This window comes from Diadema setosum, chromosome 1, assembly GCF_964275005.1.
Source record: "Diadema setosum chromosome 1, eeDiaSeto1, whole genome shotgun sequence".
Classification (NCBI taxonomy): Eukaryota; Metazoa; Echinodermata; class Echinoidea; order Diadematoida; family Diadematidae; genus Diadema; species Diadema setosum.
The window spans coordinates 6,333,836-6,348,140 of NC_092685.1; the positions used below are offsets into that span (position 1 = coordinate 6,333,836).

Below are 14,305 nucleotides of genomic sequence, written 5' to 3' on the forward strand. Positions count from 1 at the left end.
ATCCATGAACACTCAAATTGGTTATTTGGTTTATATTGGTGGTCTTGATGACATTGTTGAAGACACGAGTGGGACATTTTTATTGTTATGCTTCAATTTTTTCTTCAATATGATGTAACATTATGTATGTATATATGTATATATAATCTATTACAAACACACACGAGGGGACGGACAAATCACAGGTAACGCGCCTTGGAAAAAAAAAAAAGCTAAATAAAAATCAAACGACAACATGGAAGGTAATAGTTGATAATCCAGTACTTACGAATATCATAATCGCGCATGCAGAGTGCTTTTGAAATTACCCTTATTGATATCTACTATAGTGGTCATGGATGCAACCATTTCCAATGACCTAATCATAATATGCGACAAGTTTTACAAGAATACGAGGCGAGACTCGTCAGAATACAAGACAAGTTTGAACACCAAATACCAACATGCCATAATTTGATTTTACTCTATTGATAGCCGAAAAGGATTAACTTTACATCTATGGAGCCATATTATTGGAGACCACAAGCATTATTTCATAACAATTATGCATAAAGACATTTTCAATCGTATCTTTCTTTGCGTTTGTACGTTACAGTATGATGTCAATATCACTTCTTCTTTTTTCCAGTACGTGTTAAAGTTCCGTTTGAGACATATCGGAATATCTCAAATATTACAATACCATTGTGACTGTCATTTTGACTTTCAATAAATTTTGGCTGATTTGACAAATTCGCTCAACTGAGTTGAATTCAAGAATACGAATTATTGCTTTTCACCCTGCATGGGTTTAATCTCCCGCTTCGCGTTGGAGCACAATACTTCACCATTTCAGTATAAGAACATGTTAAGGAGTTTCCGTTCATACAGGACATTAGTTGTCCGAAAACCTTCAAAGACCTTCAGCACCCTCGAAATAGGGTAAGACCATCAATTTATTTCAAAAATTTTACCATTAAGAAAAAATATATTGACATTGGAATTTCTGACACTTATTTTGGCTGTCATCTTGGACGTCTAAAAACCGCTAAAGAATGGACGAATTTCAGCAACCAAGTTTCGAGGGTGCTGAATAGGGCCTAAAATGTATTAATTTTTGACAGTTATTTTGGCGGTCATCTTGGACATCTCAAAACCCTTAAAAAGAACACGAAAGTTGCATCAACCAGGTTCGGATTCAGCACCCTCGAAATAGAGTGAAACCGCCACTTGTTTTCAATTTAGGGGCCGTTCTGGCGGCCATCTTTATTATCTCAAAACCCTCAAGGAAGTAAGAGCTGTATACTGGAGCTTCAAATTCAGCAAAATCAAAATAGTGTAAAACCACCAACTGTTTTATATTTTACACAATTTAGAAGGAAATAGGGGGTCTACATATGAATTTCCGTTTTTCGCGGTCATTTTTGGCGACCATCTTTATCATCTCAAAACCCTTAAGGATGCAAGAGTTGTATCCTGAGCTTCGGATTCAGGACACTCAAAATAAGATAAAAACCACCAATTGCTTTCAAATTGTCACCATTTAGAAGGAAATACATGGGAACTTCCGTTTTGGGCGGCCATTTTAACGGCCATATTGACTATCTCAAAATCTTCAACAATGCAGGAGTTGCACCATCTAGATTCTGATTCAGCACCCTCGAAATAGGGTAAAAAAATCAATTGTTTTCAATTTCTCACCATTTAGTAGGAAATACGTGGGAATTTTCGGTTTTGGTGGCCATTTTGGCGGCCATCTTGAATATCTCTAAAACTTCATGGATGCAAGAGTTGCATCATCCAGATTCGGATTCAGCACCCTCGAAATAAGGGGAAAACAATCAATTGTTTTCAACATCTCACCTTTTAGAAGGAAATACGTGGGAATTTCCGGTTTTAATTGGCGGCCATTTTGGCGACCATCTTGAATATCTCTAAAACTTCATGGATGCAAGAGTTGCATCATCCAGATTCGGATTCAGCACCCCCGAAATAGGGTAAAACCATCAATTATTTTTAATTTCTCAACATTTAGAAGGAAATACGAGGGAATTTCCGGTTTTAATTGGCGGCCATTTTGGCGGCCATTTTTGGCGGCCATTTTTGGCGGCCATCTTGAATATCTCTAAAACTTCATGGATGCAAGAGTTGCATCATCCAGATTCGGATTCAGCACCCTCGAAATAGGGTAAAACCATCAATTGTTTTAATTTCTCAACATTTAGAAGGAAATACATGGGAATTTCCGGTTTTAATTGCCGGCCATTTTGGCGGCCATCTTGAATATCTCAAAAACTCCACGGATGCAAGAGTTGCATCATCCAGATTCGGATTCAGCATTAATTCTTTTCAGTTTCACACCATTTAGAAAGAAATACGTGGGAATTTTCGGTTTTGGCGGCCATTTTGGCAGCCATCTTGAATATCTCAAAACCCTCAAGGATGCAAGAGTTGCATCATCCGGATTCGGATTCAGCACCCCCGAAATAGGGTAAAACCATCAAAAAACATTGGGTGGACGGTAAAACAAGGTTCAGCCTCTGGCACCCAGACTATTCCTATTTTGTGAACACGCATGAAATCTTGAATAAATAAATACAATGTAGATAAATTCTCTTTTTGGCTTGCCATAATAGTCGTGCACGTACTTTTGTTGAATGTGTTCAGTGTGTTCAGTGCATGTTTGACATGCATTTACTCGGATGCATTTATGCAATGCAAGTGCATAGCGAGCGCACCAACGCAGTTTCAATGAAATCTGTGCAGCCGCATCATCCAGTCAGGACCACTAAGTGCATCTGGACCAGAGACATCTTTTGCATTCTCGATCATCACGCCTCGAAACCCTCCCCATGATTAGTCTACGTCTACGTCTACGTCTTTGAACAGCTAAAAGGACTCTCTGCCTTCGCCTCTCGTATTTGAACACCCTCGCTCCGTAAGTTAGCCGTCTTTATTAGGGCCTAGAACTCTTTAATAGTCTTCATGCTCTTTGGATTCCAGATCCACTGATACTGATCCTAACGTTACACTTACTAAGCTAAGAGTAAGAGTCGGAGACGATAAGAACAGTCAGTAATGTCTTCACCAGTGATTGAAAGGTTGTAGGGCCTACTACGTATTAGAATGTAACGTAGAACAAAACTCGCATGTTTAAAAAGAGACTGTACAGTACTGGCTGAGGTGGGGATTCATGTTTTGAACATTCCTAAGTGAGATACACTGTAATGAGAAACCTCTTATGAAATGTGAAAGAGCATGTAATTTTAAGAAGGATTCAACGTTTATTTGATGAAAATTGGTTTTCAAAAGGCTGAGATATTCCAAAAAGTGACAATAATAAAACTCTAATTATTTTAGGCGACAGGCCACGCCTTTTATAATACGGAATCTCTTTGACTTTGTTTCACATTGTTTTTGGATATCTCAGCCATTTCAAAACCGATTTTCACCAAATAAACTTTTGATACCCCTTAGAATTGCATGCTCTTTGACATGAGACTAGAGAGTGGTTTCTGAATATCTTGCAAAATGTTAAAAACTAAATCCTCATTTCAACCAAAACTGTACACACCCTTTGGGCTTTAATCAGCTGTTAATACCAATGAGCTCAATGGTATGAAGTGAGGATGGTTATGCATCACCGCGACTGTGGTTTATAGGGCAGAGAGAGTCTGAAACAAAGCAAAGGGATCCGTACAGCCACAGCATTGCAAATGACGATAGCACAGTAATGTGCCAGACGGTGTAAATTTTTGTAGCTTTTTTTTTTGGTCTAAATATTAATTTAGATTAGGGCCTAATACAATTCTCTTATCTAGCAAATTTACTGTAATTTACTGTGGACTGTGTCAGCTGTGGTTAGTTATACCAGCAAGTCTAGTGTCTGATCTGCTGATGTTAAAAGTTCATAGATAGAATCTAGATGCCATGGTCTTGATATTTATAACGAAGGTATGTTGTGTCTTGATCAACTAGATGCTTTTGTGATGCTATTAAGGATTGCTATGGTACATTATAACTTTATAAGTCATTACCATAGCTTTTACAAGCCAGGCCATGTTGACCTATTACATGTCAGTATTTCCTGCATTTCAGAATTAATTTAGATCTTAACTCCGTATTGCTAATGAAATGCTAGACCATTAGCGTTACTATTGGGATAAATGAAAGGAATCATGATAGACATAAATTGACTGTAGGGCCTACAGTACAGTAAAATGGTTTTCTGGTATTGGTTCTAGTAGTACTGAACACAAGCAAGTTCTACTTCCTTGTATTCTCTAACGTGGTTACTATGGATAAAGTCTAGACTGGTTTACTAGGAATAGGATATGGCCTGAATAATTATGATCTAGGCCCTATCTACAATTTGTACACATACAATTACAATGTAGATCCTCTATCATCACTGCCTTCCTTGTGTTGTGATGCTCTTCTGGGTGATTGTTATTTTTCATTCCTACTTCTGACTAGACAATTTCCTGTTTCAGAGGTTGCTTACTCTATCCATTCTTTCCCTGTATGCTCATAAGCTGACCTCAGAATTGTCACCAGGACCAAGTTGTCTGCTCTGCTGGCTGTTAAATTAGATAAAGAAATGTTTACATACCGTTTCTTTTGGTCCTAAACCAGTGTAAACAGGAAGAATTAAATTTACGTGTTTGTAAACTCTGATGCCAGGTTTTTTGTCTGGATTGTTTAAGGTCATATCAGAGTCAGTCATGTGGTACATAAAAATTAGATACTGCATAGACATGGGTCTACTCCATTTCATTTGATATAATTCAGGAAATGGAAGCTGAAATGGCTGTTCATGCACAGGCATATATGGATGTTCCATTCAGAGCTGTGATCTAGAACAGAACTCCATCAAAGAATGTGTCTCACCTAAATAATCTCTAGAGTATGGAATAGTAACTTGGAACACGTGTTGTCTGTATACACCATGGGGGACTATATTTCAATAATTTGGAGTTATAATATTTAAAAACAATTTTGAAAGTGGTTGAATTTGCTTTCAAGTTAAGAACCACATTGACAGAATTAGAAATAAATACACTATCCATTTTCAGGAGGAAGTTAGTGATTTTCCACCTTGGAGACTATGATATAGAACATTTTTACCATGGTGCAATATTGGCCTTTTATTGCGTGGCTTTGCAAATTTCAGTTGACTGATGAAATAAGCAAAAGATATAGGGCTTATCACTGAAAAGATCACATACAATAAGTTTACTCATGAAATTCATGAAAATACTATAGAAAAATGTGGCATTCACAGTAATCTTTATCATCAAGGGAGGCAAATTGATTTTAAAAAAAATGAGAAACAGAGTGACTCACACTTTGTTTCTCCATGATATCAGAGAAGTTATTGACTGCACAAGGGGTATGTTCAGTCATCAGACTTCTTTTAAGCAATACCACCAGGAAATCACAGTTGGCTTGCTAATTGCTATGTTTAAGATTTTTCATAATCTTCTGCTGGCTGGTCGCTGAACTCTTCTTTTTCCTCCAGTGGTTATCTTGTGTATTTGTAGAAAACATTAACCAAGTAGGGTATGAGTCTGTCTCCTTTTGTACAATGAAATTTGTAAGATTGCAACTGCTGATATACATTTTTAATAGAACTTGTTCAAATTTTGCCAAATGATAATGCTTAATAATCCCTTGCTCTCATTTAATAACAAATGTTTTCATTACTTCTCACATTTTACTCAGACCCTTCCCATCAACTCAAAGCACTTTTTGTTCAGAGGTGCTCTCACCAGGTAAACATAAACCAATGCTATACAGCAAGCAAAGCTGTACTGTTTTAGTATACTGTATATTTTGCTTCAAGATCATTTTTAGCCCAGCGTACTGTACATTGGAGGTCACCATGTGTGTAGAATTGATGTTGATTGCCTACATCAGAAGATCAATCTGTATTTTAATGGTTGTTCCTGTGATACTAACCTTTTCCTCCTTGAAATTTTTTCACCAAAGTTTAATGTCCCTCAGTTTATGATGCTATGATGTTGCTAAATCCTAACCATCATTTCTGGCATTTTTTGTCTACCCTCAGGAATCCCATGCTTTCTATCAAAGCAACAAGCAGTGGAGACAGTGCAGCGGCTCATTGCTTACGTTTGTTGACTGGATTATCTGCACAGGGAGAGTTCTTCCAGTCTGACAGACATGGCATATTGTGACTGAAACTGTTGCTCTGCATTGTTTAACCCATCTGGGAGCTACTGGTATCATCCAGTAAAGGAGTCAAGGCTGCAGTGGGACATAGACTTTGTTCGCACCTCGATGAACAGCTGCCATATATTTATCTGAGGTAGATTTCATCAAAGGCAATATAACATCATGGATGCTAACTCCAACCCAAAGTTACCAGGATTACCGGCCTTGCCTAAGAGTTTGAGTGGACTTCTGAATGCCAACAGTGGGATATGGCGAGAGACGAGCAGAATCTTGGCCCATCAGACCGATATCCAAGATCACCTGGCAGCGGGCTTCTCACCCAGTCACGTAAAGAAGAGCGGAGGCAGGAAGAAGAGAAAACGAATCGAGATTCCCAGGGGAAATCTGGATGCTGCCCTGGCATTGCTGCGGAAAGAAATGGTAAGGAGGATTTCAGTGTTTAGCAGAAGCTTTGAAATTGAGTGACAGTGGTTTGGCCTGTGGAATCGGGTTTGGGGCCAAAGTTTAAGTTGGTTATCTTTCTCTGTTTAAAAAAAAACAAAACAAAATCAAAAACAAAAAACATAAAAATCTGTAAGTCCAGGTATATGAATAATAGCACAGGCCTCGAATTAACCGACGGCCACCGACGGCCATGGCCGTCGGTGCCCCTCTCGTTGGCCGCAATGCCTTTTTTTCCTTGATCAAAGTTACGGCCAAAAAAAATGTGCCCTTTTTCTTGTGGCCGTGGTGCCCTTTTAGAATGAAAGTTATTATTTATGACGTATAATATGCCCTTTCTCAAAGTCTACACTTAAATAAGCTTGAACAACTTTCCTGATCTCAAATATCATACCTTCAGTTCACTCGCGTCCCAATATATTTGATTCAAACTCAAAGTATCTTTCCGAGATACGAGACGACGTGTAGAAGTCTACGTACATGTACGCCCGATCGGCTTTCACTGTCCCGACTGCCTCCGCAGCGCAGCGGCCATAGAGTTACTACATGTAGCTAGGCAGCGGCGGGCCGGAGCAAGTGGTCGCAAGCCATGCTAAAAAATGCCAGGCCTGTCGGACGGCTGCGAGCATTGCCATCTCTCTCGCTCTGCATTCATGCCCTCATGTTCAAAGCAAAATGGCGCCGGAAGTGCTCCAAAGCGAGCGCGGCGTACGCGTTGAGAACGTACTGTATTACAGAACCTACATCGTATTGTGTATGGCCTACTGCCTAACGTCGTCTGCTGTGGAGAGATCTTATGCGTGCGTGCGCTGCTGGAGTGTAGCAGCACGGTCGATAGCATACAGCTCTATGGGGCATTCACATCACGTATAAACACCCAACATGCCCTTTCCAGTGTGGCCTTGGTGCCCCTCTGACTGACCCAAGTGCCCTGGCCTCTTGGAAAAAGTGCCCTTTTCTAAATGGCCTTGCCCCTCCAAAATCCTATTTCGAGGCCTGATAGCACATGGTTGAAATAGCCTGCATGTATATCAGCCTATGCCAAGATTGACACTAGGCATGGTAGTCATTTGTATTTAGTTCTTTACTACATGTATGTCTAGATTTATTCCTGTGCTCTGTGTTTTCATGCAGACACAATTATGACTTATGATTTCCAGTTGATGTGATTGTATGTTATGATGACACACACTTGCCCCACCAATGGCCACCATCGTGCAGTGCTTGCTTTGCACACATGCTAAGTAGATTTAGAAATCCACAGCTCTAGGACCAATGGATTTAAATGTTTAATTCCCTGGTGAATTTGCTTTTTGTTATTTTAATTTTTGAAATGGAATGGCAAGGTGGAACATTTTGGTTTTCATGGAATTGAATGTTGTCAAAATTACAACATACGAGCACAACATCTTATTTTATAAACCTGACTAATCATGATGTTGAATGCACAATGATTGTGTTGTAAAATAAGATTCAGCCTGCATCAAGAATTGGCTTTGAATATTATTTTAACTGTCAAAAATGCTTTTGGTTTTCAAATGCATAATTTGCGAAAGGGGTTCTCCGTGGCCTAATCTTGAATCTTGTGATTAATTGGCACTCTCAGTTGTTCTCATTACTTTGTGTTATTCATTTTTTGAAGCTTTATGATATTTGTCAATCTTTTTTTTTATGTTTTATTGAAAAAATTATACAGAATCACACTATTCACAACAATTAACTTGATTAGAATAACACAATCACTGAACAATGTAGAGGAATTGTAAAAAAGAACAAAAAAGGCAGAATATCTTTATATATGTGTACATACAAATGTAATTTGAGTGAAAAGAAATGAAGTAACTTGAAGAGATAACCTAGAAAGTAATAGAAATGAAATCATGCACTGTTTCATTCTGCATTTTATTTGATGCAGCTCATGTGCTTTAAAAAAAGTCATCATGCAAATATAACCTCTGAAGTCATTTGTCAATATTTGACAGATTTGCAATGAGCAATGAGAGACATTTTTCACTTTGTGGAAAATGCATATAAATGGTCTGATGTGCATATGAATGACTCATACACTGACTTTGGCATCATTACCAATTTTCAATATTTAGTTTTCAACTAGTATCTATTTCATTCCCAGTGAAAAATAGTCATGTACCACCACAAAAGTGTATCTTTTTCTTTATAACAAGCTTAAGATCTCATTGTCTTTTATTGGTCACATTGCAGTTTTGCTGCTGACTAAAGTTTGTCTCGTACGTGCCTATTATGTCATTTGCAGGTCGGCCTGCGTCAATTGGACATGTCACTTCTGAGTGAACTGTGGTCACTACACGAGTCCATACAGGAGTACAAATCGGACATGGAGAAAGTGGTGGACAGCTCTCTGGACTTGGACCCAGATGACTCACAGATCAGTCAGCTGTCTGCTCTGGATGAGGATGCTGAGGAGGAAGAGGAGGAGTGACAGATAGTGGATGTGTCATGAAGTCCATCTCGCCTCGCCCATCACAGCAGCAGTTTTCAAAAGTTTCTCAGCGTTCACACTTCATAGTGGTGATGCACTTGAAGCAGTAGTGAGCATTATTGTTTTCTCTTTGTTATAGCATGCACAAGTTGTAGACAAGAATTGAGAGGAATATTATATGCATGACAACAGTAGTAATATGCCTTTTCTTGTCAATCAATACGCCAGTTTAGTTACTGGCTTGAGTTACGCAGGACAGCAATATTTTTCTTGTAGATACTTTCTTTTTTTTTCTTCGCAAGAGTATGCCATGCAGTAGTGTAGTAATCACATTCTTTTGAGAAATATATATATGCAAAGTGACCTTGAGAAAAAATATTCTGTACTCCAAAAAGTGAGGCTTTTCTTGTTAGCACGAGCATGAGCTGTATAGAGCAAGGAAATATGAAAATCATACATGCCAGCAAACACAAGGATGGGGTGCATTGTTTACCCAGCAAACAAAAATTGAATTTTCTCTCAATCTACTTTTCCTTCGCGCAGGAGTGTATCTAGGTGTTTTACTTGTGTTTAGTAGACTGCTGCTAGGCAGAACACTGTAAGGTTATGCATTGCTCATACAAAATATAGTACTACTGAGATGATATGTTTGTTTTTTTTTATGGAATGTTATTTGCAATTTTGACTATTTGATGTGCCTTGACAAATGATTTTGAAAGTTTATATGATGCATAACTGGCAATCTGTGAATACTTTGACTTAGAAAAGTAGTTACTTTCTTCCTTTGTGTAGGTACTTGCATCCAGGTGAATTACTTCAGTAGTTTAGTATTTGAGACAAAGTGACTAACATGCAAATGGCATACCTCACTCTGAAAACTGCATCATATCAAAGTGATATTTAAAAGCACAATCCTCCCATTCTTCATGCAGGTGTTTAAAATATCAAACATGGCCATGTCCAAATTGCCTTTGAATAAGTGAACAGAGGTATGGATGCTATAGACATACTACAATTATTTTAATGTCCGGCAAGAATATATTAGTAAACTGGCCCTCTCAAGTGAATTTTCTCTACAAAATGAAACCAATGTCCATTGTACTTCATTATTACTATGATTTTGCAGTATATCGTATAATCCTCTGTATCCTTTTTATAAGCATGATTTTTTTTTTCAACTCCAAAGAACGTTTCTTGCCCAGATTATTTATTAGCAATAAGTTAAGTAGTGATTTGAGATTGACACATGTTATAGATATTTGACATAAGCAGCCCTTTCTTACCAATCTTGGCCCATTAGAAACAAGGTAGAGACAGTAAAACAAACATACTGTATGTGCCAACAATGTTTGCGTATGTATGAAATTACTCGCAAAATCGCAAGAAGGTTACTCTGCTTAGCATTGTTGAGCGAGTGTTGGCCAGTAAATGAGTTCTGTTGATGTACCTGTGAAGGTGGGTTGTCTTAGACTCAAACAAAATGGCAGATGTTGTACAGACATTTTATGATTGATTATACTTAGCTGAGGCAATGACGATCAGTATTAGTAATACAATTAAAAATATTCACAGTACAACCAACTTCCCTTGCCATTGATAATTGCATTGCAAATGGTATACACATGTTATGGGTGTGTGCATTTGTTTGTAGCTGTGTGACTAGGTCTTTTTCATGTGAACAGACAAAGACCAGACTACCATTATTATTTTTAAGAATATTCAGAGACAGTGCTTTGTCATGAAATTCCATAATTTATGTTTGGTATTTGGGATATTCGTAGGTCACTCTCATCAAAACTGATGTCTTAATTCACATTTTGTTTAAATATTGCCATTTGATTCTTTCTCTTTTTAGGGTTGTTTTGTTTTTGTTTTTTTGGTAATGCCACCAAAGTACCCTAAGTATTAAATCAAATCTCAGAATAACTCTCTAAGGTTCCTGCCTAAACACTTATGAATTGTGAATTGCATTACCACACAAGTTTCAAATGTATGCTCCCATATACACTATGCCATATTTTGGCAAGTACTGGTACATTGTACTTCACAGTTCTAATGTATGATTTTGAAATGGTACTATAATTCCCTATTTTAATTATTTATTAGTATTTATAGTAATATTTATAGCTGTTTTAAACTTTTTGTAGATTGAACAAATCATCTGTAGCAATATACAGCCCAAAATTGGAAAATTGCCGTCTTAGTTATATCTGTATCAGTCTTTTCTGTTGTAACTTACACTTGATATGCAATATGAGGAATTCTTGCCAGATACATTGTATGTATGTACAGCATGTTCTGTTCCTTTGTCAAGCCATCGTTATTTAACTTGTTATACATTGTAAAGTTAAATGTAAGTGTACAGAGTAGTGTGGGAAAAAAACAAAACAAACTTGCCACATTGCATTATTGGAATAGAGTATTCAGTGTTGCCATGTAAAAGGAAGGTGTATTTTCTTAGCCTGTGGTTTGCAATGTTGTACATGTAGTGATTCGGCAAATTAATCACAGGGTTAGTATGTACATGTATCTAGTATTTTATAAAAGAAACAAAACAAAATAAGGTATGAATTGTACCTGGATGTAAAGACGGAGATCCAGAAACCTTGAATGGTGTAAATCATCCTCACCCAATGAGCCGAATTTTTCAAACAGTTTGTCATACAAGTTTATCTGCAGTTGACCCTAATTTAAATTTGTTTGTACTTGTAGTACAAATGTATTGATGATGAAGTTTGAAATTTCAAAGCATTTCTGTTTGGAGAGACTTCTGTTCTTGATTCCACTCATGGTATGGTTGATCACGATAACTAATCATGATTATTTATTTTGCCCTTTTTTCATCATGCTTGACAAATTTGTGACTGCAATGAATTTTGCATTAATGTAACAGGAAGAGTGAACCTCAATTCATATAAGAAAGATGAAATGGCTCATGAAAACTTCAACGGGCCTGTCATATGTAACACATTGCATGCAATGTGAGCAGATTGGGGGTACCCCCTTATTAGGGCCCGATTTTTTTTTTTTTTTTTGGGGGGGGGGGGACCAAATTGGTGGCCACTTTTACATTTTCATCTTTACCTTGGGAATGCATCATCACATTTTCATCAAACTTGGCAGTTATTGTCACAAGGGTTATGTGATATTTATTTGTACAAGTAGGTATCATGAACCCATTGGGCACCCCTCCCCATCCTAAAATCCCAAAATAGGCAATCTTTAAAAAAAAAAAAGAGGAAAAAAAATCTTAACCAAAAGTGGTACTATTAAGAAAATGTTATCAGTAAGTTTATCAGTGAGTAATTATGTCAAGTTTGAACACAGCAAATTCAGGGACCTTATTTAATTTGATTTTTTTTTTGGGGGGGGGGGGCACAGGGCAAATTTGAGGCCAAATTTCACATTTTCATATTCTTGAAATTGTAAATTGCTAAACTCCACAAATATAATTGCTGGGGAGCAAAGAACTTGATTGAATCAAAGTATTCTCATCGTAAATTGTGAAGTGTTGTCTTGTGACCACTGTTACCCCCTTTTGCTTTCAAAATGATTATTGTATTGACAAATGCATAGATCGCACTATCCTAAGGTAACTAAATTTGTTGGTTTTGCAATATTTTCTACTGGAAAGTTTCGTAATCATGAGCTTTTTATACTGTTTCACATATTTGTTAAGGATGATCAACAAAATATGTTGAAGACATACTTTTTTTTTTCACTTCTGTCGCAATTACATAATTTTCTTTGTAGCACTCAAGTGCACTTTCAAGTGTGAATTGCATGTACGGAGTACTGTGGTAGCACACTTTTATCAGGTGATGAGTAGGACTCCATGCAGTTAATACGTCAGTACTATCCTACTGTGAGGTATGAGTGAAATGACTGAATTTCTGTGCAGTGGGAGAATGCAGTACAGTACTAACTGATGGGAGTTCTTATGTCTTCACAATTCTCTGCCTTACTCTTCTATGTGCCACAGAGGACAAATAAAGTTCATATTTGATGATTGCCAACCATTACAATACTTCTCTTCTGTCAATATTAATTTTTTGCTGTTGTCCAAGGTAATGTTTGGTGACAGAGGAAAGATATTGGTGTATTTGATATAAATAACCATACCTTTCCTCCAGAAAACTAAATACATGTATGTACATGTGCAGTTAAAGGGATCTTATAGTTTTGATTGAGACCTGATTTTACGTTTCTAACATTTTTGGTGAGAAAATGAGAAACCTCTTATGAAAAAATGAAAGAGCATGTAATTCCATGAGGAATTCAACGTTTATTTGATGAAAATTGGTTTTGAAATGGCTGAGATATCCAAAACAGAGCGATTCTGATAAAGTGTGGGACCCACACTTTATTACGATTGCTTTGTTTTACTTTGGTTTTTGATATTTCAGTCATTCCAAACCCGATTTTCATCAAATAAACTTTGAATTCCTCCTAAAGTATGCTCTGTATTATTTCATAAGTGTTATCTTGGTACATCTCACAAAAAGTTAAAAAGCCCAATTCTGATCTCCACCAATACTGTACCATCCCTTTAACCTTAATGTGAAGGTGTGATACATCAGCATCAGCATCTGCAATGTGGTTCAATTCTTTGCGGGGTGATGCATATTACTGTATGTGTGTGTGTGTGTGCGTGGCGTGTGCATGTGTGTTTGTGCGTCTCATGACTGTAACATGCCCAGCCTGGTAGTGGTCGGCCGTTTCAAACTGTTCCCAAGCCTGCAGTCAAACTTGGGAATGTGGGGGTACTTTAGTTTTCATAGCAACATTGAAAGTGATTTGAAATGAGCAGTGTGATAGTTGACCAGCAGGAAAGAGGTTCATGATTGATAATGCAAGCAGTAGAAAAATGTTTCGATCAAATGTTGTTCTGTTTCTTGGGATTTGAAACACGTTTTCAATGATATACGACAGACACTTGAAGTGATGGAAATTGGATGTGATAAACTGAATTTCTCTGGTCCTGATTTTGTTATACATTGTACATGTATGTACATGTCAACTAAAGCTTCTGATTTAATGAGATTAGCTACACCAAAATAACTGCTATGTGCTGGATATTATCACCTAAAAGACCTAGGCTAATCAAACTTGAGCAAGAAGTAAAATCCAGTTGCCTACATGACCATTCAAAGAGTCCATCAGCTCACACGCCTAGCACATTACCGTATTCGCTAGCAATAAGGCCGCAACGCCGGATAAGCTGCATCCCAA

At 37.4% G+C, this 14,305-nt stretch overlaps 1 protein-coding gene across 1 annotated transcript; it reads left to right on the forward strand.

The window, feature by feature from the left end:
• Window positions 1–2,792: 2,792 nt before the first annotated feature.
• Window positions 2,793–9,951, forward strand: LOC140226158 (leucine repeat adapter protein 25-like). Its single transcript, XM_072306651.1, has 3 exons — window positions 2,793–2,917; window positions 6,050–6,594; window positions 8,888–9,951. The coding sequence occupies exons 2-3, from the start codon at window positions 6,337–6,339 to the stop codon at window positions 9,071–9,073; spliced, it is 444 nt and encodes a 147-aa protein (XP_072162752.1). The 5' UTR covers window positions 2,793–2,917; window positions 6,050–6,336; the 3' UTR covers window positions 9,074–9,951.
• The last annotated feature ends 4,354 nt before the right edge of the window (window positions 9,952–14,305 follow it).

What these genes read in the sequence shown, in the direction of transcription:
- LOC140226158 (XM_072306651.1), top strand. Translation starts at nt 6,337, where the DNA reads ATGGATGCTAACTCCAACCCAAAGTTACCAGGATTACCGGCCTTGCCT. An exon ending in CATTGCTGCGGAAAGAAATG is followed by an intron (nt 6,595 to 8,887) that starts GTAAGGAGGATT and finishes TGTCATTTGCAG; the next exon opens with GTCGGCCTGCGTCAATTGGA.